The sequence below is a fragment of the Plectropomus leopardus genome, chromosome 12 (genome assembly GCF_026936395.1).
Source record: "Plectropomus leopardus strain MGB_pleo_1.0 chromosome 12, ASM2693639v1, whole genome shotgun sequence".
Lineage (NCBI taxonomy): Eukaryota > Metazoa > Chordata > Actinopteri > Perciformes > Serranidae > Plectropomus > Plectropomus leopardus.
Window position 1 is genome coordinate 36,090,001 of NC_142187.1, and position 22,519 is coordinate 36,112,519.

The 22,519-nt window shown below is 40.5% G+C and overlaps 3 protein-coding genes across 5 annotated transcripts in view; 2 read left to right on the forward strand and 1 right to left on the reverse strand.

Annotated features, from left to right (window-relative positions):
• Nucleotides 1-4,995, forward strand: part of trim55a (tripartite motif containing 55a) — a 6,967-nt gene extending 1,972 nt beyond the window's left edge. Inside the window, exons 3-9 of one of the 2 annotated variants that reach the window (XM_088086022.1) lie at nucleotides 1,403-1,577; nucleotides 1,700-1,795; nucleotides 1,999-2,232; nucleotides 2,915-2,937; nucleotides 3,141-3,265; nucleotides 3,335-3,576; nucleotides 4,449-4,995. In XM_088086022.1, the coding sequence (XP_087942148.1) occupies nucleotides 1,403-1,577; nucleotides 1,700-1,795; nucleotides 1,999-2,232; nucleotides 2,915-2,937; nucleotides 3,141-3,265; nucleotides 3,335-3,576; nucleotides 4,449-4,538 (985 nt within the window). In that variant the 3' untranslated portion in view covers nucleotides 4,539-4,995. Of the gene's footprint in view, nucleotides 1-1,402; nucleotides 1,578-1,699; nucleotides 1,796-1,998; nucleotides 2,233-2,914; nucleotides 2,938-3,140; nucleotides 3,266-3,334; nucleotides 3,577-4,445 lie in introns of both variants that reach the window. The other variant, XM_088086021.1, reaches the window with a different exon arrangement.
• A 297-nt stretch (nucleotides 4,996-5,292) lies between these two features.
• On the reverse strand, nucleotides 5,293-9,300 carry LOC121951943 (corticoliberin-1-like). 2 transcript variants are annotated; one of them, XM_042498443.2, is made up of 2 exons: nucleotides 9,173-9,300; nucleotides 5,293-6,106 (listed from the first exon to the last, which is right to left on the reverse strand). In XM_042498443.2, the coding sequence occupies exon 2, from the start codon at nucleotides 6,085-6,087 to the stop codon at nucleotides 5,635-5,637; it is 453 nt and encodes a 150-aa protein (XP_042354377.2). In that variant the 5' UTR covers nucleotides 6,088-6,106; nucleotides 9,173-9,300; the 3' UTR covers nucleotides 5,293-5,634. The 2 variants fall into 2 exon arrangements, with proteins under 2 accessions (XP_042354377.2, XP_087942150.1); XM_088086024.1 differs by lacking the exon at nucleotides 9,173-9,300 and adding an exon at nucleotides 7,495-7,741.
• adhfe1 (alcohol dehydrogenase iron containing 1) lies at nucleotides 9,194-21,565 on the forward strand. Its single transcript, XM_088086020.1, has 14 exons — nucleotides 9,194-9,346; nucleotides 12,379-12,416; nucleotides 12,698-12,747; nucleotides 13,515-13,568; nucleotides 14,098-14,252; nucleotides 14,814-15,010; nucleotides 16,183-16,260; nucleotides 16,401-16,506; nucleotides 18,860-19,012; nucleotides 19,599-19,697; nucleotides 19,935-20,013; nucleotides 20,598-20,694; nucleotides 20,775-20,932; nucleotides 21,227-21,565. The coding sequence occupies exons 1-14, from the start codon at nucleotides 9,294-9,296 to the stop codon at nucleotides 21,308-21,310; spliced, it is 1,401 nt and encodes a 466-aa protein (XP_087942146.1). The 5' UTR covers nucleotides 9,194-9,293; the 3' UTR covers nucleotides 21,311-21,565.
• Nucleotides 21,566-22,519: the final 954 nt, after the last annotated feature.

Consider the following 22,519-nt stretch of genomic DNA (forward strand, 5'->3'; position numbering starts at 1 on the left):
CCTCTGGTTGGGACGAGCTGAGGACGGTCAGGGGACTGCGATCCGTGAAGACCACCGCAGGAGCTGAACCAACGTAAAGACTGAAGCTCTGCAGAGCCAGGATCAACGCCAACGCCTCTGTCTCCATGACCGAGTCACTCAGCTGATGCTTGTCGAACCTCTGGTCTCCTTTATTTGCACAGGTGTTGAAACACCTGCGCGTAGCTCACAATCAGGTGTCCTCAGACTGCGCACGGATCCGAGGTGCTCTGGAGCGACTTCACCTCACGGACTAAACTTTAGTCCCAGTGACCTTGCGTTTGGTCATACGGCGCGGGGTCCCCTGGCGCTTTTGCAGAACACCTGGGCAGAGGCCCCGCCCCCCCAGGGCCTCCTTGATTAGATGAGATTAGATGAAGACGCTGTGTGATCGTTGGGTTTTACCGGTGACACAGTAAACACTTTCAGAGCGTTCATCACAAAAACAGACGTTTATCTTTGTTTAATATTTCTGCAGGACACTTTTATGTCTTTACAGTCCTGTCAGCTCTGAGGACGTCAGGCTGTGAGGACGCATTCAGCGTCGCAGCTCAGCGCAGGACGAGCTCACGGAGCGCATCACAGGAAACACACATCAAAACAGTCAAAACAAACAAATAATAACACACGTTTACAAACACGAGACACACGAGACAAGATGAGACAGATGTCCACTTGTTGAGTAACACCCTGGTGAACGATGTGTCCTCACAGTTTCTGAGAGCTTAGATGGTTTTAAACATCCGTGTGTTGAAACTGTTGAGCTCCTGTTTCTGCTGAGTCACATGTACAACAACAACAACAACAACAGCAGCAACAACAACAACAACAACAACAACAACAACAACAACAACAACAACAACAAGATTTTCAAACTTCCAACAGCGGTCTCAGTGCTGAAGGTGACAGCAGTCTGTAAGCAGGGACACTCAGACACACTCTATTTTTAAATGTGGGTCAGTGAGACAGCAGCTGGACTATTTCTGTCCTCTGCTTTCTGAGGACGGACAGAGGACGAGCTGATAAACACGTCCAGGACAACCAGTCTGAAACTCTTCAGCTTCCTGTTTGTCACGGAGCTAAAAACACATTTAAAATCAAATAATCACATCAATAAATAAAAGACCCAAGAACAGGCGTCATATGGTCATGAAAAACTTGGAAAATTTGTAAATAGCTATTTCTAAAGGCCTGGAAAAGGTTTGGAAGAGTCCTGGAGATCTGCTTTACAAACCTGTAAAAGAACACATAATGTGTTCAAGGACCATTGTAAATCTAAAAATCCAACCATATCTCTGTTTTAACACTTTCTGGCTCTGTGTGTGTGTGTGTGTGTGTGTGTGTGTGTGTGTGTGTGTGTGTGTGTGTGTGTGTGTGTGTGCAGTCAGCCGGTCCAGGAGGTGAAGGTGGAGCAGCCGATGTGTGAGACACATGAAGAAGAGAAGATCAACATCTACTGTGTGACCTGCGGCGTGCCCTCGTGCTCGCTCTGTAAGGTGTTCGGCGTGCACAAAGACTGCGAGGTCGCTCCGCTGGACAGCGTCTTCCAGAGACAGAAGGTGATGACGTCACAGTGACATCATCACACCACGGACACAGTGAGCTCACGATACTCAGAACCAATCAGCTGCTCTGAAACATCTCCTGTGCGTGTGCGTGTGTGCGTGCGTGTGTGTTGCAGGCCGAGCTGACTGACTGTATCTCCATGCTGGTCGGGAACAACGAGAGGACTCAGGCCATCATCAGTCAGCTGGAGGAAACCTGCAGAGCTGTCGACGTGAGTCTGCCCACCTGCTGAGTCACCACCGACTTTACTGACTCAGCAGAATTTACACTCACCCTGTAATGTCCCCAAATCCTAGAAAAGTCAAACTCAGCTGAACATATGCTGACTCAGCTGAATTTAACGCTGAACCTAATGCTGACTCAGCTGAACTGAACAATGACTCGGCAGACGTGGTGGTACCTGTGTGTTCTCAGGAGAACGGCCGCAGGCAGAAGTCGAAGGTGTGCGAGTCGTTCGATCGCCTGTTCGCTCTGATGGAGGAGAGGAAAGGTGAGATGACTTTGAGGATCAACTCGGAGCAAGAGGAGAAACTTGACTACATCAGAGGCCTGAGGGGGAAGTACAGCGAGCACCTGGAGAACGCCGCCAAGCTGCTGGAGACCGCCATCCAGACCATGGACGAGTCCGAGATGGCCGTGTTCCTGCAGGTGAACCTTAACGCACCGACACTGACAGGAAGTCATCAGGTTAACTCTCAGCCACATGTAGGGCACTGATACTCAACGTACGGTTCGCGGGCCAAATCTGGCCCCCCGACGGGGCCCCAATGGCCCCCCAACCTTTTTCTATTTGACAATAGAAATAAGTGATGGACACTGTGAATGGTTTTTGTCCTTCTGGTGTCCAGAAGGTGCCTCCCTAAAAACGTCTTAAAATCCTAAAATCTAAAAAAATGTCCTAAAAAATCCAAAAAATGTCCTAAAAAAATCCAAGAAATGTCCTTAAATCCTGGAAAAAACGTGCCAGTGGAGGATGCCCCAACAGATGTCCTAGCTAAGACCCTAATGTCCTAAAATCCTACAAAAGTCCTGAAAATTCTCCAAACATCCTAAAATCTCAGAGACGTCCTAAAATCCTAAAAATGTTCCAGCATCCTAGAAATATCCTAAAATCCCACAAACCTGTCTGTGGCTGCTGCTGAGTGTCACTGCTGTGGGGAAATCCTTTTTTTGTTGCTGAAGTAAAATCAAGAGTATTTGTACACTGTGGTATTTGTACATTTACTTCAGTAAAAGGCTGAACAACATTTCCTCTTATTTGTAATAAAAAGATTTTAAATGTTTAACATTATGAATGTAAATAATATTAATTTGAATTTGTCTCCCACAGACGACCAAACCGCTGCTACAGAAGTGAGTCTGATACACCCTGTCACTCTGATTCACATCAACAACAACAAAATCAACAACAACAACAACAAAATCAACAACAACAACATCAACAACATCAACAACAACAACAACAAAATCAACAACATCAACGTCAACAACAATAACGATAAGAATAACAACAATGATAATAGTTTGAGGTGTTGTTAACGATGTTTTGGTGTCAGGATCGTGGAGGGCACCGACACGTCTCACATTGATAAAGTCCAAAATGGCTATGAGAAAATGGATCACTTCAGCGCAAACTTTGAACGCCAGCGGCGAGCGCTCATGACCGTCGACTTCATCAAACGTAAGAAACCAATCTCTGCCGAGCTCAGCAGCTCAGTGCCGTCACATTAACCCTCTGCTGCCTCCTTAGTGGACGAAGACGATGATGACGACGACGAAGACGAAGCAGCAGAGGTCAGAGGGACGACCCCGGCCAATCAGCAGCCTCCTCCGTCTCCCGCGCCACCTGCAGGTGTTCAGCTCTCAGCCCCGCCCCCTCAGAGACCAGCAGAGACCACGCCCACCATGACATCACCGACAAAAAGCCCCACCCCCTCCTCAACACAGGCCACGCCTCCTTCGCCCCTCCCCACAGCAGGCCCCGCCCCTCAGGTATGACATCACAGGAACATGAGTCAGTTCCTATTTATTTAAACTTCATAATCTAACTGAATCAAATTTAATCTTTAAAATATTATTAAACTTATTTTGATTAAATAACAGTTACATTGATGGAATACATACACATACATACATACATACATATATACACATACACACATACATACATACATACATACATACATACATACATACATATACACACACATATATACACATACACACATACATACATATATACATATATACACATACACACATACATACATATATACATATATACACATACACACATACATACATACATACATACATACATACATACATACATACATACATACATATATACACACACATACATACATATATACACATACACACATACATACATACATACATACATACATATATACACATACACACATACATACATACATACATATATATACACACATACATACATATATACACATACACACATACATACATATATACACATACACACATACATATATACATACATATATACACATATGCATATATACACATACACACATACATATATACATACACACATACATATATATATACATACACATATATACATATATACACATATATACACACACTCATGCATACATGAGTTTTTTGTGGCTTTTTTTGTAAAACGTTTTAGTGATTTTGTTTTCTTTTTTCTTTAAAAAATTGGTTCTTTTTAAAGAGCTGGCATTTTAATAAAAATTCTTTTAATTTTTTTTTAATTGGATTGTTAGACTTGTATAAATATTACACACACACACACACACACACACACACACACACACATATATATACAAAGTCCATGTTTTCTTCTTGTTCAGCAGCTGCAGGTTCAGTCTGATCAGCAGAGCGAGTCTGCGGACAAAGATGGACCCAAACACGTCTTCTCCTTCAGCTGGCTCAACCAGAAGTGACCCCAGTGAAACCAGTGAAACCAGTGAAACCAGTGACCCCAGTGAAACCAGTGAAACCAGTGACCCCAGTGACCCCAGTGAAACCAGTGAAACCAGTGACCCCAGTGAAACCAGTGACCCCAGCGTAACCAGTGAAACCAGTGAAACCAGTGACCCCAGTGACCCCAGTGAAACCAGTGAAACCAGTGAAACCAGTGACCCCAGTGACCCCAGTGAAACCAGTGAAACCAGTGAAACCAGTGACCCCAGTGACCCCAGTGAAACCAGTGAAACCAGTGAAACCAGTGACCGCCGTCCTGGAGCTGATCAGTCGTCTGCTCTGCCAAACGTCACTGTTTGATTTGTTTTTGTGTCTTTGTGAGGACATTATTTTGAGGAGACGTCTGCACGTTAAATATCTGAAAACACAAACTCACTTTGTTCAAAATGTCAAATAAATGATTCTGTTTTTCTTTTATTCTTTTCAGTTTTTATTTTGAGCTGTGATTTCTGTTCGTCCCGCTCAGATCTGACATCTCTCACACACAACTTTATTTTTTTTTGGATTTTTAGATTTTTGTTGGGTTCATTTCTCACCAGCAGTAACTGAGTACTCCAGTACAAAGTTTGAGGTACTTTTACTTCCCGTGATACTCGTGAGGTAGGACATCTGAAATAAAACGAGCTGTCTTTGTTAAAGACGTCACAAAGTTTTTTACTCTGAAACGTCCTTTAACCTTTTGAGACCAGCAGCAACCTAATTTTTCTATGTTTTTATTACAAACACAGAAGAAGCACTTTTTATTTCAGTAAAACAGATAAATATTCATTATTTTTTAGATTTTATTTACAATATTTCAGTGCTTATTAGTTATTGATCAATGAATGAGCCATTTTCCACAGATGAAATATGAATAAAACTGTCCGCTGTGAAACAGATCTGATTATTTTCTTTCTGATTCACACTTTGAGTTTTTCGGTGTGAACGCTGTGAGCCGAGACGGAGAGAGACGGAGAGACCTGCAGGAGGACGCTCAGCCCTGAGGACGCTGAGAGGACACTCTGGACAGGAAGTGGGTGGTTTGTGGACAGGAAGTGGGCGGTCTGCAGCAGCGAGTCATTTTCCAAAGGTGTCCATCATCTTGCGGTTGCTGTCGGCCTGCTGGGCGATCTGCTCGGCGCGGGCCATCTCCAGCACCTCCCTGAGGAGGTGGAAGGTCAGATCCAGAGAGATGGGAGGCTCCTCGGACCTCTTCCCCTTCTCCCCGGCCTCCTCCTCCTCCTCCTCCTCCTCGTCCTGCTGCTCCTCCCGGGCCTGCAGGAGGCGCTGTGTGAGCTGCAGCAGAGCCTGGTTCACTGCTGAGGAGGACGAAGGGGAGGAGAGGAGGTCAGAGGAGAACCCTCCAGCTCCGCTCAGCTGCAGGGAGAGCTCCTCCCCCAGGTGGAGCAGCAGTGGGCGGGGGAGGCGCAGGCGACGAGCGGCGGGGGCGTCGGCGGGTCGACAGTCGGTGGGACGGGGCAGGACGGCGCCGAGCAGAGCCACGACCCACAGCAACACGTTGAGCTTCATCTCCGCTCCTCGCTGCGACCTGAGGACGAGAAAACAAAAGCAAACCGTCGCCGTCATCCTCGAAAAATATCCGACAAACATCTGCATCGGAATCTTGAAAAGAACGAGGTGCTCAGATGATTTTAGATTTTTTAAAGGTTTTTTTAGGTTCAGTTTGTTTATATGAAGGTGTTGAGACTTGATATGACGTGAAGGTGAAGTGATCAGGTTTACTTTTGCAGCTTTGCTGTGATGATGGTTACGTCACAGTGAGCGCCGTGTGTTCCCGCTGCTGTCCAACACATGGGACCAATGTGACGCCGTAAATACCTCAGATACAATACGATACGATATGATACGATACGATATGATACTATATAATGTACTTTATTGTCCCTGTAGTGAAAATGTGTCCAAGACTCAGTGCTGCAAAGACGTCTCCTGTCTATCATAAAATTAAAAACACAACAGTCCTAACAAAAGCATCAGATGTACAACGGCACATAATCCCAGTTCCACTGAACACAAAGTGTTAACTCACTCAGCCAGTAATAAAAACATCATGAGACTTTCTGAGACACAGCTGGACAGCAGCGTCATGGAAACACACACTGCCACCTAACGGTCCAAACATTACAGCTGCATCCCAAAACTTCAGAATATTGTGGAAAAAGTTCAATATTTTCCATCAGTTATTTAAGAAAGTGACAATTTAGTTTTTTTAATGCTCCCTTTTAGATAAAATGAATAAAATGTAATAAATAAAAAACAAGGTATGCATTTTAAAAACTTTAAACGAATATATTACTTTTAAAAGTGATAGTGAAATATGCACACAGAGAATGACATTAAAAAACATGCAGGACATAAATAACTATCAAAAAAGAATTGAATGCTGACAAGTGATCCCAAAATTATCAAGAAATGAGTAAAAATGAAAAAAAAATTAACTGGAAAAAAATTTAAAACAAAAAAAAGAAAGAACTAAATAAAAAAGAATATTTTTAAAAAGGCAAACAAGTCTTGGCAAAAGTGTTTTAATAATTATAATTCTCTAACATAATTTTAAATATTTAATTTTGATAGTTGTGAATATATTCTCCCTAGCTTTTTTTTGTCTCCTTTGTTTTTTTTCCACAGCTTTAAAAAAATATAATTTTTTTCCAAATGTATCAGTTTCTTTCCATTTGTGGAACATTTCTTACAAAGTTGCTCAAAACCTTTTCCCCCGTGTTTCTGAAAGCAGTCGCACAAATATGCTCAGAGTTCAAAGGGTTAAATACCCGAGGATTCAAAGGGTTAATTTAACTGTTGAGAAAGGGAAGAGTCTGAGCAGCTCTGTGAGACCCCCGTCCACCCTAAACGAGACTCTGAAAACTGAAACTTAAATGAATGAATGAAAAAACAGATTTTAAAACACATTCTCACCTGATCGTCCTGCAGAGCTGCTCTCTGTGTCCCTGTCTCTCTGTGTCCCTGTCTCTCTGTGTCCCTGGCTCTCTGTGTCCCTGTCTCTCTGTGTCCCTGTCTCTCTGTCTTTTATCTATTTGTCTCTATGTCTCTCTGTGTCTTTGTCTCTCTGTTTCTTTACCTTTTTATTTTTTGTCTCACTGTCTGTCTCTCTGTCTCTTTGTCTCTCCGTCTGTCTTTGTCCAGCTGCGCTCTGATGTGTTTCTCTGTGTGTCTTCAGTCAAACAGAGACACTGGAGCTGTCTTTACTTTATATATCAGTGGGGGGGTCAGTGTGAGTGGGACTGATGATGACGATGATGAAGACGAGGATGTGACCTTTCTCGGCTCGACTGTGACCTTCATCTCCTGCAGGAGACAAAACGCAGCGACAGTCGACAGGAAGTCCACAGAGTCTAAAGCTGTCTGACGATTCACCACCAACGAAGAAGAGGGTGGGGGTTATTATTATTTATTTATTTTGCATCTTAAAAAATAACTTTTGGCATGTTTTTTGGTTTTCTAAATGTTTTTAAAATTTTAAAAACTCTATAAATGGAAGTTTAATGAATAAGGGGCAGTCGTGGATAATTCTCTCATAACAAGAGGATTTACCTAAAATGTTGGACTGCTCCTTTAATCCCTTTTTCTTATTTTATTCAGCCCTGAAATTCACCTTTAAAAAGAAATAATCATTTTAATTAAATATTTTTGAGATAAAACAGTTATTTTTGTATTTATTCAGTGCTGATAGACTGAAAATAAAAAATGAAGATGCAGACGAGTGGAAACAGAAACGGAGACAAACTTACTGAAAGTCACTGAAAAAAAAAGTACTTTCATTTAAAATTTGTGTTTCTGACTCAGATTTGGATAAATGGAGAGAGCTGATCGATCGATTGATTGTTGACATTTCATGTGTCTGTTTGTGCTTCAGGCAGAAATCATAAATGGAAGGAAGATGAAACCAAAGTGGAGACGAGTTTTTCTCCTCTGAAGCAGAAAGAAATCAGATAAATCTCATCGGCGGCGTGTTTAAAGGTCGAAGTGTCGGGACGCTGCAGCTCTGAACTGAGTTTCTGCTTCTGCTGTGACCTTTGACCTCTCAGTGTTTACACAGCCACACCTGGAAACCCTCCCTCATTTACATCACAGACGCTTCCTTTGACTTTTAATTTGAAAAACCAAACTCTGTCATGTAGTTTGACTGATTTAAATAACAAAGACAGACAGCAGACAGTTCAGTCTGGACCAGTTCAGTCTGCAGCCAGACCAGCTCAGTCTGGACCAGTTCTTTGGTTTATCAAACACACACCGAGGTGTATTGATAGGGGAGAGCAGGGTTGGTTGGCACGCAGCTATCTTTGCTCTTTTAAAGGTCACAGAGACAAAAATATAATTTAATCATTAAATACCTTCCAAACACAAAGACAGTGTGTTTTAATATTTTTGAGAACAAAAACCTTCACATTTTTTTGCAGTTTTCTTTTAAGTTTATTTACTAGTGGGTTTCTTTGCTTTAAAATATATATATATATATATATATATATATATATATATATATATATATATATATATATATATATATATACTTTGTTTTAGAATATTTTGTTCATTGTTAAGAGGGATCTTAATGAGCTTTTGACCCGCGTGTGACCTTTATTTTGAAAAGCGGAGCCGGAAGCGGTGATTGGGGTGCCGTCGTGAGCTTGACGTCACTATACTTTAATCTCGGTCGGCAGCTCGCGCGGATCTTCGCCTCAGGACTCCCCGCAGAGATGGCCGGACGGGACCGAGTGGTTCACCTGCTCAGACAGCTCGAGCGCGCGGCGTAAGTGAGAGCCGATTCACCTGAACTCACCTGAAAACACGTAAACAGCGCGGTGACGTAACAGGCTGCAGAGCCCCGCGTGTTGTTTTTCTGAGCAGGGGAGAGGGTGACCTCGATCCCGCTCAGAAAAAAGACGCTTTTGGCTTTATTTGCGTTAAAATGCGGTTTCTGTCGTGCGGAGTTCAGACTGACAGCGTCTGTTACTCAGCAGGGAGACGCTGGAGATCCGGCTCACAGACGGACTCACCGACGGGCTCCAGATCTGCTTAAAACGGGTTTGCGTCAGAGTCTGGGTGTTCTGGTCTGACGGCTCAGACAGAAAACTACTAAAGTATTATATTGAAGTATAGTATATTAAAGTATTTGTCTCGTCGTGAGAAACTTTCAGATGTGAAACCTCACATCCTGCAGACCTCCAGAGCTGGTTTTCTCAGACCACATGGACCCGCAGCAGGCTCACTTTAACCCTTTAAAACCTGGGCTCATTGTCTTTATTTCTCTCCAAAACACAATAAAGCAGCGAGCAACCTCAGGAGAAATAACACAAACATGTGTTGTTGTTTTTTAACGCTCAAGAAAGTTAGCTGAAAACTAGAAAACAAACAAACAAACAAACAAACAAACAAACAAACAGGACAGTGACCCGGGAAAAGGCTTGAAAATAATCATTCTTTCAATAATGTTAAAAATGTGGAAGTTGATTTGATGAATGGTGATCGGCTGAGACGGAGCTGCAAATAATACGTTTACACGTCCTCAAACACATAAGGTACATTTTCTTGTAATATAAATATGTACATTTTTCCCAAGCTTTTTTGAAAATGATTGTATATAATAATAATAATAATAATAATAATAATAATAATAATAATAACATCTAAATTTCTTGTAAAACTTGTGTTTTTTCATGTTAAAGAAAAGAAAAGGTAACTAAATCAGTGTGCTCAGAGCTCAAAGGGTTAAATACTTGTAAAAGGTGTCTGTAAGCAGCATAAGAAAAGTGATGTGGCTCCGGGGTTGAAAGGATTAACCCTCTGTGTCAATTAACTTAAATTTCTTTCAAAAACGAGAAGAAAGCCACGATGAAGAAACGACCCGAAAACTAAAATAAAAACAGAGAAATGAGGTTAAAGGTGACTGAAAATCTAAAGAATGTTGGTATTTATTTCCGTTACGTAACTTTAAATCTAAATCACTGATCGGTTTCTTTCTGCAGTTTTGACAGTTTGTCGTTGCCTTTTTCTCGTGTTTGTTGAGTTCTCAAAGGTTTAAAACGTGTTTGAGGCGTCTTAACGCTGCAGGTCTGAAAGGGTTAACAAGGGTTAAAGTGCTTCAAACTTGTAATCTGGATCAGAGTGATCTGGATTTGTAAAGTCCATGTTTTTGTCTCCAGGATCAGCTGATCTCTTTAGTCTCAAAGCAACAAACTGGTGCAGAAATATTAATGATAACTTTATTTAAACAGCCCAAACACGGCAGAGGAAACGCTGTTTGATTTTAGCAGAAATAATCGCACGAAAAATGGAAATAAACACGATCGGGGCAAAATAAAGAATCAATTAAAAGCGATTAAAAAACAGACAAATTCCAGGAGCTGAAACTCTTGAGGACGAGCAGAGCTCTGAGGGACACGACGCGGCAGGACGAGGACACCATGAGTCACATGACGAGTTTCAGGAGACAGAAAACGGCAGCGAGGACACAAACGTTAGACTCAGATCTTCCTTCTAAAGAAACAGGTTGTTCCAGCTGCTGCCGTCAAACTGAAGCTGACTGAACTTAAGAAGACGAGTTAAATAAAGTAAATTTATAAAGATTCAAAACAATTAAAGTCGATCTCGGTTCAATTTGACTTAAATACTTTTGAACTCAGTTTTTCTTAAATTGTGTAGTAAATTAAATGATTTAAGTCAAACTGAATCAAGATCAAGTATATTTGACTTAAATAATATATAATTTAACCCTTTAGTGACTGTTTGTCTCATTTTAGTCTCTTTTCTTCTTCCTGTTGTGATAACTGTGTGTGTGTTGATGCATGTGTCCTAAATGTAGTCCAGATTGTGTATCTGAGTGTAATCAGTGAATTTGCAGCTCAGCTCCTACAATAAGTCTAAAATACACTGTGGAAACTAAATAGTTACATTCAGACTGTTCAGGTCCAAAAATGCTCCATTGAAACCCATTCAAACTGACATTTTTGATCCCACAGCCATCAGAGCAGAAAAACAGGACTTGTATTATTTCTGGGTGTCATTCTGGGCTTTTGACTCTGAATTTGTCATTTTGACTATTTTCCACCTGATGAGGTCATTTTGACCATATTTGGCATATGGAGGAAATACATGCTATTTCCACTAGGTGACCTGTCACAGTCAATGTAGCTGCTGATCACTGACATATCCCAGACTGTCAGCAGCTACACTCACACACTGACATATCCCAGACTGTCAGCAGCTACACTCACACACTGACATATCCCAGACTGTCAGCAGCTACACTCACACACTGACATATCCCAGACTGTCAGCAGCTACACTCACACACTGACATATCCCAGACTGTCAGCAGCTACACTCACACACTGACATATCCCAGACTGTCAGCAGCTACACTCACACAATGAGTGGAAATAATTATTTTTTGTGATTTAAAAACATAGTGGCATTGTGACAAAAACCTGACATTTGAAGGGTTAAACTTACATTAATACTTGTGATTAGGACTGATGTTGGTAAAAAAAATGATATCAATGAAAGTAGAAAATCATATTAATATTTTTCAAAATTTGATTTTGAGAAGCACAGAGCGACACGAATGTAAGAAGGCCCGAAGGGTTAAAAAAGCTATAAAATAGAAAAAGAACCAATGAGGAGTATTGATGGTCGTTTCAGAGAATTCGTGGTCTTTAAAATTTGCCTCAAGGTCCTGGAAAAGTCCTGGAAAGTCCTGGAAAGTTATTGTTTGCGCTCTGAACGCTAAACTTGAATAAATGTGCCGAGTTTTAAATGAAGTTCTGCTTTGTGTGTGAACAGGTGCAGATGCCCCGCCCACTCCAACACCTTCCACCAAGGTACGTACACACACACACACACACACACACACTCACTCAAACAAATATTAATCGTCACATTTCGATCGTCAGAAACTTCGATTCTGATCGTTTTGGATAAACAAAAGATAATCTGTCATCGGTGGATCAATAATCCTCAGGTGTGTGTGTGTGTGTGTGTGTGTGTGTGTGTGTGTGTGTGTGTGTGTGTGTGTGTGTGTGTGTGTGTGTGTGTGTGTGTGTGTGTGTGTGTGTGTGTGTGTGTGTGTGCGCGTGCATGTAATATTTTGTTTCTCCTGCAGGCGCTGGAGCTGCTGCCTGCACCGTCCGCAAGACCGACTACGCCTTCGAGGTAACGCACACCAAACTCTGTTTAACAAACCATCGATTTTAGGACACAGGTGACACATGTTTGTAATGTGTTTATATTTTAGAGTCCAAACAGTAAATTTGTATCTGAATGATTTGGGAGAATTTGGTATTTCAAAAACATTAATAAAAGGCAATGAGCAACTTCAGAGGAAATTACACAAAAACTAGCAAAAAAAAGGAAAAATTACCCAAAAAATGAGAAAATAAAGTAAAAGAAAAAACAATACAATCAAATAAAATAAAAAACATCAAGAAAAAGACCCCAAAAGTGCTTTAAATAATAATACTGCTGTCAAATGAATTTAAATATATTATGATAATTATAGATAATGTTGTTGTGGTTTTGATTTTGGGTCAAACATGAGTGTCTGAAACGTGTAACAGCTGATGATTCGTGAATCTGATCCTTTTTAACTGGAGTCAGAAAAAGTGCTAAAGACCGTTTTTTTGTGTTTTTGATGTTTTTATTCGTGTTTTCAGTGATTTGTTTTGTTTTTGATGTTTTTATTCGTGTTTTCAGTGATTTGTTTTGTTTTTGATGTTTTTATTCGTGTTTTCAGTGATTTGTTTTGTTTTTGATGTTTTTATTCGTGTTTTCAGTGATTTGTTTTGTTTTTGATGTTTTTATTCGTGTTTTCAGTGATTTGTTTTGTTTTTGATGTTTTTATTCGTGTTTTCAGTGATTTGTTTTGTGTTTTTGATGTTTTTATTTGTGTTTTCAGGGATTTTTTTGTGTGTTTTTGTCAGATGGCGAGCTCCAACATCAGATACGGGGAAGGAGTCAGCCGGGAGATCGGCATGGTAACGGAACATCGTCGTTGTGTCCGTCAGTTTTAAATCGGTGATGTGCGTCAGGTCGCCGTGTGTCGGTCTGAACTCTGCAGAGTTGAGCTGAAGATGATTTCTGAGTCCGTCTCTCTCGTCTTTAATTTCTGCTGTTAAAAATGATTCTTTTTCTGTGCGGCGAGCAGCGGAGCCGAACGCTAACAGCTGATTCACAAACGCTGCGGACGCACAGATCTCTGCGTCACGCTGCACGCCAACGTGTCAGCACACACACCTGAGACTCATCAACACTGTCGGACCCGAGATTGTTGAATTAAGAGTGTGAGCGTGTGTGTGACAGTGTGAGTGTGTGTGACTCACACTGTCACACACACTCACACACTCTGTCACATAAAAACACACACACACACACACTCTCTGATTCACACACACACACTCACACACACTCAGTGTGGGACTGGAGTCCGTCAAACATCTGAAACACACAGTTTTCAGTCTGTTTGGGGATTATTTTGAATAAAGTTGTTCTCCGGTTCTCCTGCAGGACCTGCAGAACCTCGGAGCTCAGAACGTGTGTCTCATGACGGACAAGAACCTGTCCCGTCTCCCGCCAGTGAAGGCTGTCCTTGAGTCTCTGGCCAAGAACGGAGTCAAATACAAAGTGTACGACAACGTGCGGGTAGAGCCCACCGACACCAGGTGAGAACCCACCTGTGGCCCGCCGCCCTCTGATTGGCTGTCAGGTGGAGACACAGATACAAACTGCCAGGTGTCCATGGGTGTCCACAGAATGTGATGGACTGTCCTCATCCGGACACGTCAGAGTCAAAATCACGGCCTCCCGAGATGACGATGGACATGTCTCAACCGTTAGATTCACGTCAGGAGTGTGCCTGAAGAACTGCTGTTTTTAAAAGGTCTTTTTTTCAGAAATGAGTCACAGGTTTTTTAATTCAGACAGTCAGATCTTGTACTAAACATTTGGAAAATAACATCATAACTCTGTGTATAAAGTATTAAAAAAAGATGCTTCAAGAAAGACATAAGGAAAAGGCTGCGAGCACATGAAAAAGCACTTAAAACAAAAAGACACAACAAAAAAAAGATATCTAAAAAGTGAAATAAACTAATTAAAGAGGTGAAATATAATCAAAGTTTATTCAGTTCATTTTTTACAGTTTAACTTCAGTCAGATAAGATTTACTGTGTGTGTTAATGCTGTCCTCTGTGTGTGTGTGTGTGTGTGTGTGTGTGTTGCAGTTTTAAAGACGCCATCGCATTTGCTAAAAACGACTCGTTCGACGTGTTCGTGGCGGTGGGCGGCGGCTCTGTGATCGACACCTGTAAGGCCGCCAACCTGTACGCGTGTCACCCTGACGCCGACTTCTTGGACTTCGTCAACGCGCCGATCGGTAAAGGGAAGCCGATCACCGGAGCCCTGAAACCGCTCATTGCAGGTAACCATGGCAACCGTTGAGGGGGGAGCTGATTGGACGGTTAGCTGAGTGGAGGCGTGGTCAGGACGCAGAAACAAAAACGGATGAATAGATAATGATTTAATGATTAGATCCTGATATTTAATAACTTCGGATTATTGGTAATGAAACATAATTACAACTACTGTTACCTTTAGTCAAATTACTCACTACTTTTTTCACTATTTATGTTGTTAGACCAAATCAAATTGGATCAATTAAAAATACTTACAGTTACAGTTACTATACAGTTAATTTTTTATGTTATTTGTTTTCCTCTGCCCTCGTTCTTGCCAAGCATTAACATTTTTTCAAATAATTTTTGATTTTGATTCATTTTCTCTTTTTAACTTTAAAATATAAATAATAAATAATATATTTTATTTTCCATTTAATAAAATAATTAAGTAAATTACTAAATTAATCAAACTATTTCTTTACTTCCTTCCAAATATTAAAGCTAATAATACTTAATATATTTAATTTGATTACATTTTTATAATGATCTTGAATTCCTCTTGTTCTGCATATAAAACACAATAAATGTAGATTCCAGTGTTTCTTTCTCTAGTTGTGGAAATAAAAAGTTTAGTTATATTTTTCTAACAAGTGAACTTTTGAATGAATTTTATTTCAAATTTATGTTTTTCATCTCATCCTTCTTGCCAGACAAAAACATTTGTCAAAATCATTTTTGAGACGATTTTCACTGTCTGATTAAATTAATTTTTGATCAATTTATTTTTATATAATTAAGGAAATTGTTAATTTCTTTGCTTTCTACTGAACAAAATCTTGAAACGATGACTGCAATATAACTTCTTTTACCTTTAGATTCAGTTTATACATTTATTATTTTGATATTTGAGTTGTTTAAATAAGTTGATAAAAAAGGCGATAGTTTAAATTAAAATTTTGATGTATAGAAAAGTCTCCTTTAGTTTATTTCTAGAAGGTCATATTACAGTTTGTATCCACAGAGACACTGAAAACATGAATGACGCAAGTCGAAGAATAAAAGTCTGAACCTGTTTTTCCTGCTGATGGTTTCTTATCGGTGACCTTCAGGTCAGGGCCGCTCACGCCATAAAGATCTCAGAGGTGAAAGGTCGCTGTGCTGATGTGTTTTGTCTCGTCTGTACTCTGACCTGCAGTTCCTACGACGGCGGGGACGGGCAGCGAGACCACCGGAGTCGCCATCTTTGACTTTGAGCCTCTGAAAGCAAAAACAGGTCAGAATGAGATGAGACATCGCGTTTTCACCGTGACGGAGGAAAACGTCTGTCTGATTTCCTTATTAAAGTCTCTTTGATTGGATGAATTTTAAACGTCACAGCGTCAGTCTGAGCTGTGATTGGCTGTCTGTGTTCAGGTATCGCCAGCAGAGCCATCAGACCCACGCTGGGCATCGTGGACCCCACGCACACACTGAGCATGCCCGAGAGAGTCGCCGCCAACAGCGGCTTCGACGTGCTCTGGTCTGTCCGTCCACTCTGCTTCAAATCTTTTTAAATTTTTCATTTTCTATTTATTTTTTTAAAACAATATGTTTATTTAAAATAATGCATACATTTATTATATCAGACATGTAGATACTGGCCTCATTAACCAAACGCACACTGTGGCATTAATGTGCCAAACAAACAAACAAAACCAAAACAACAGCAGCAACGAGAACAAACAAACAAACAAAGAAAAACAACAGCAGCAACGAGAACAAACAAACAAACAAAGAAAAACAACAGCAGCAACGAGAACAAACAAACAAACAAACAAAACCAAAACAACAGCAGCAACGAGAACAAACAAACAAACAAAACCAAAACAACAGCAGCAACAAGAACAAACAAACAAACAAACAAACAAAACCAAAACAGCTGCGACAAGAACAAACAAACAAACAAACAAAGAAAAACAACAGCAGCAACAAGAACAAACAAACAAACAAACAAAGAAAAACAACAGCAGCAACAAGAACCAAAAACAAAGAAACAAGCAAACATAAAAAAACAAAACAAAAAGAGTCACAGAGAGCAAATTCTCAGACACTTTGCACATAAAATTCAAAACGGGACACATTTACACCATTGTCTGTTCACTCTGGCGTTCTGTGGTCTTTTGTAAAAAGTATTAAAATAATGAAAACAGGCGTCGTTGGAAAGTTTTGTGTTTTGAGATCGTCTTTTCTATTTCTTTTTTATTGCACTCTCAGTGGAAGTGTCTCCTTCACGTCACTGCATTTTGGGAATAAATCTTGGATCCTCCTGTTATCTTTATTTCATTTAACTGGTGTGATTTATGTTCTATTGAGCCGTTTAGGCGACGCAGCCTTATTTTTATTGCACATTTCAAACAACAGAGTGCTCGCAGCAAAATACAATATAAAAACATTATAAAAGATCAAGATATACAATAAAAAGTAAAGAGAGAAGATATAAAAGATGAAATTAATCACTTAATAAATTAAAAATTCTAAAATAAAAATCACCGTTCAAAATAGCTAAAGCACAAACACGAGATGTAAAGATTAAAAGATGATTTAAAATTATATTTTTTAAATACTCAATAAATTAATATTGATACTGCAACACTTTAATGCTTATTGATTTTTAATGAATTTGTTGTAATAAACTTTATGTTCAGATCAGTTTTCAGTCAGCGAGCAGAATCTGAAACTGAGTCACTGAAAACTGAGTCACTGAAAACTGCTCAAACCAGCTCAGGTCTTTCCACTCCTGTTTGAATGTCGACACGTTGACGCGTCCTCGTGTCGACACGTGGAACGGCTGTGGAGCAGCGATGACCTTTGACCCTGCAAAGTGTTTTTTACATGAGAGGAACCTTTCACCTACAGACTGCATCTCTGAAACTCAAACACCTGTTAACAGTTTGTTAATGATTTCATGAGACACTAAAGTCTGAGGACACGGAGGACAAATGGACAGCAAAGTTAAAACGCCTCCACATAAATGAGAAACTCAGTCGACCTCATTCAACAATTTTAATCTACACAATATTTCACTTTGGATCTTTTCTCTGAAAAAACTTTTAACCTTTTGACCTTCTGACCTTTTTACTTCTTACCATTTTACCTAATTTATGTCAGACTTTATTTCTTTGCTTCTGAGTTATTTTTAATCAAATGTATGTTGTTAATTTTTTAAAAATATTTTGTTTTATACATACATAATTTTGTTTTCATACATTTTAATAAAGCTTTTTTTCATCATATCATATAACTATTAGTTTTCTGTTTCAGTAAATTTGAAGACTTTTAAATATTTCCAAATTTAAGTTTTTTAATTCTGTCTTAATTTAAATTTATTTTTGAGCTTTTATCTTTTCAAATTTAATTTACTGAAATATTTCTGATTTGAAAAATGTATTTTCTTTAATATTTTAGTTTTTTTTAAATTTCATTTATATATATATAGATCACTAGTATATGTAGGTGGGTTTTTCTTTGTTGTTTTTTTCTTACCATTTTAATACTCAGAATTTTTCGCTTTTGTTATTTTATTTTTTGTATTTAATTTTATTGTTTGATTTATTACTTTGCTGTTTGAGTATTGTTTTATTCAATGTGGTTTTTTTTATTTATTTAATATTTTTTACACATTTTTTGTGTATATAATATATAACATTATAACATTCTTGTGCCTGCAGGATGACTCACAGAATAATAACCAGATACTAACAATAATTACAATAATAATACTAATAATAATAATCATAATAATAATATATAATTATATATTTATATATATATATATATATATATATATATATATATTATATATCATTATTAATAATAGTCTGTTTTTCCTGCAGTCATGCTCTGGAGTCATACACAGCTCTGCCCTACAACCAGAGGAGCCCCTGCCCCCCCAACCCCATCAACCGCCCCGCCTACCAGGGCAGCAACCCCATCAGTGATGTCTGGTCCCGCCACGCCCTCAACGTGGTTGCCAAGTACATGAAGCGGTGAGTAAAGCTCATCTGGAGGTAAATATGAACTGATTGAGAACCTCAGAGGAGCCGAACAGGATCCCTGAGGAGCTCCAACTTGATCCACAGCTGCTGCTCTCCTCACTTAAACTACGATCTCTGCGGGTTTTAGGGTTTATTGTGTTTGTTTGTGTTTGAATCATTTGAGGTTGTTTGAATCATTCTGAGTTTTTTCAGAATGCAGTTTATGAAAAGAATCCAGACCAGGATTCTCATCAGTTTTAGAAAAAAATTACTCAAGAAATGAAAAGACCAAAGATTTTCCAAACAAATAATCCTATACAATGTTGGTCACTCAAACACAAGTCTGTTCATGTTTGGTTGAAAAGCTGTTGAAAATAACTAAAATTGTTATGACTAAAAGAAAAACAAAACATATACATCGAGATTTTTACCACCTGTAAATGAAACTTTCTGGGCTGTGAGAACTTTGTAGTAAATTTTCATATTACGAAAAAGAAAACTTTCACATCATTAACCAGATCTGATTGTTTGTCTGCCTGTATGTCTGTCTGTCTGTTTGTTTGTATGTTTGTTTGTTTGTTTGTTTATTCATTCACAGAGCCGTGCGGGACCCTGAGGATCTGGAGGCTCGGTCCAGCATGCACCTGGCCAGCGTGTTCGCTGGCATCGGCTTCGGAAACGCTGGAGTTCATCTGTGGTAAGAACTTTTCTGTTATTCCGTCCGTTTTAAGGGTATTATCTGTTAATTAATCCCCAATTTAGGGGGATCACTGGCTTCGGGATTTAACCCTTTGAAACCAGGATCGACATCAGTTTCCTTGTGCTGCGTTCAAATCAGTGCATATTGTTGTTGTTTTCGAAAACATGGGATGAAATAATAATAAGCTTGGCAAAAATTTCCTTCAAATTGCAATTGTGATGTTTTTGTCTGCAGTCACGGGATGTCGTATCCGATCGCTGGTAACGTGAAAACGCACTCAGCAAAGGGTTACAGCGTGGAGCACCCTCTGGTGGTGAGTGATGGGAATGTGACGGCGTGATGGCTGGTTTCCAAATATCAGCTGAAATGTGACTCTGTCAAAATGTTCCCACTGGAAAAAAAATGTTGTAAAAAGTTTTTGTTACCTTAAAATGAGGTTGTTCCTCTTCAGCTCTCATGTCTGTTCGTTCAAACAGAATCAGAGGTCCGAAACAACGCTCAGCTCATCTGAAGAAAAGAGTTGAATTACAAACAGAAAATATTCTCATTCTGTTGAGTCATCAGTTTTCATTGGTTTGAATGAGAAAATAACCTGAAATGTTAAACTGGAGAACTTCAGAGGACCCGAGCACATTCCCTGAGGAACGCCACTGAACAAAGCTGTGATCACAATCATCCTGTTTTTAACTCTGTGATTTTCAAAGATTACATCAAGATCAGTAAATAAATGCAGTTAATCTCATTTTTATTTTTTAAATCTGCTGTATAAAATATTAAGGTTCGATATTTCAAAACACCAAAGATGAAAAGTTCATAAAGAATATGTTTGTCTGTAGAGATGAGCTGCCTAAAACTATAAAGCTGTGTGTGTGTGTGTGTGTGTGTTTGTGTCCCCAGCCTCATGGTCTCTCAGTTGTCCTCACGTCTCCGGCTGTCTTCAACTTCACAGCACCGATGTGTCCAGAGCGCCACCTGGAGGCCGCAGAGATCCTTGGTACCTGTTCACCCTTTTACCTGTTGACCTGTTCACGCTTTTACCTGTTGACCACTTCACCTGTTCTGTGGTGCGTTCAGGTGCAGATGTCCGTCAGGTGAAGAGGGAGGATGCAGGTGCCGTTCTGGCCGACACGCTGCGTCAGTTTCTGTTTGACCTGCGTGTGGAGGATGGGCTGGGAGCAGTGGGATACAGTAAAGACGACATCCCGGCACTGGTCAAAGGGACCATCCCTCAGGTGGGTCACCTCACGGACCCTCACAACCCCTCAGGGACCGTTCATTATTTATGAGAGGGGAGGGAGTGGTGCACAAAGGGGGAGGAATGTCAAATAGTATTTGTAATAGTATTTGTAATCACTGGGGAGGGACGGATGTTTTTATTGTGGCTTCAGTGGAGGAGCAGACGACCCCCCTATTGTAAGTCTGGATCCTTTCTTATGTTTCAGATTTTATTGCCCTGTTTGAAATGTGCTGCACACACAAAGCTGCGTCTCCTGAGGTCATGTTTTATTTCCTGTTGTGTGTTTCAGGAGCGAGTCACCAAACTGTCTCCCAGAGAACACACCGAGGAGGACCTGAGCGAGCTGTTCGCCGCCTCCATGAAGCTCTACTGACCTCTGACACACTTCCTGTCCTTGTGAGGACGTTTTAAACCGACACTCCGATCGATGGTCGCCGATCGGATCGATGGTCGCCGATCGGATCGATGGTCGCCGATCAGACTGATCTCATGTCTGCTGTGCGCTGAGCTGCAGCTCCTCTAACAGCCACTAGCCGGCGCTGTTTCTCAGCCTCTCAGGGCATCAATCACTGCTTATTGACTTTATATTTACTCACAAATCTTAAATAAAACACAGTTTTACACGTCAGAGTCATCGTCTGCTGCTTAGATCCAGAGTCACAGCGTCACAGACAGTCACAGACACAGTCACAGACACAGTCACAGACACAGTCACAGTCACAGAGTCACAGTCACAGAGTCACAGTCACAGAGTTACAGACACAGAGTCACAGACACAGTCAGAGTCACAGAGTCACAGTCACAGAGTCACAGTCACAGTCACAGACAGAGTCACAGACAGAGTCACAGTCACAGACACAGTCAGAGTCACAGAGTCACAGTCACAGTCACAGACAGAGTCACAGACACAGTCAGAGTCACAGAGTCACAGTCACAGAGTCACAGTCACAGTCACAGACAGAGTCACAGTCACAGTCACAGACACAGTCACAGTCACAGAGTCACAGTCACAGAGTCACAGACACAGTCACAGACACAGAGTCACAGACACAGTCACAGGCACAGAGTCACAGACACAGTCACAGACACAGTCACAGTCACAGAAACACAGAGTCACAGACACAGAGTCACAGTCACAGACACAGACACAGACACAGATACAGAGTCACAGATACAGAGTCACAGACACAGAGTCACAGACACAGACACAGAGTCACAGAGACAGAGTCACAGACGCAGAGTCACAGACACAGAGTCACAGAGACACAGACACAGAGTCACAGACACAGAGTCACAGACACAGACGCAGACACAGACACAGAGTCACAGACAGTCACAGACACAGAGTCATAGACACAGAGTCACAGAGACAGAGTCACAGTCACAGAGTCACAGACACAGAGACAGTCACAGACACAGTCACAGACACAGAGTCACAGACACAGAGACACAGAGACAGAGTCACAGACACAGAGACACAGACACAGAGTCACAGTCACAGACACACAGACACAGTCACAGACAGAGTCACAGTCACAGAGTCACAGTCACAGAGTCACAGACACAGTCACAGTCACAGTCA

Coding starts and splice junctions, on each gene's coding strand:
- LOC121951943 (XM_042498443.2), bottom strand. CDS start 6,087: ATGAAGCTCAACGTGTTGCTGTGGGTCGTGGCTCTGCTCGGCGCCGTC.
- adhfe1 (XM_088086020.1), top strand. CDS start 9,294: ATGGCCGGACGGGACCGAGTGGTTCACCTGCTCAGACAGCTCGAGCGC. Junction 12,748..13,514: donor AGACCGACTACGCCTTCGAG/GTAACGCACACC, acceptor TGTTTTTGTCAG/ATGGCGAGCTCCAACATCAG. Junction 20,695..20,774: donor GGAGGCCGCAGAGATCCTTG/GTACCTGTTCAC, acceptor TGGTGCGTTCAG/GTGCAGATGTCCGTCAGGTG.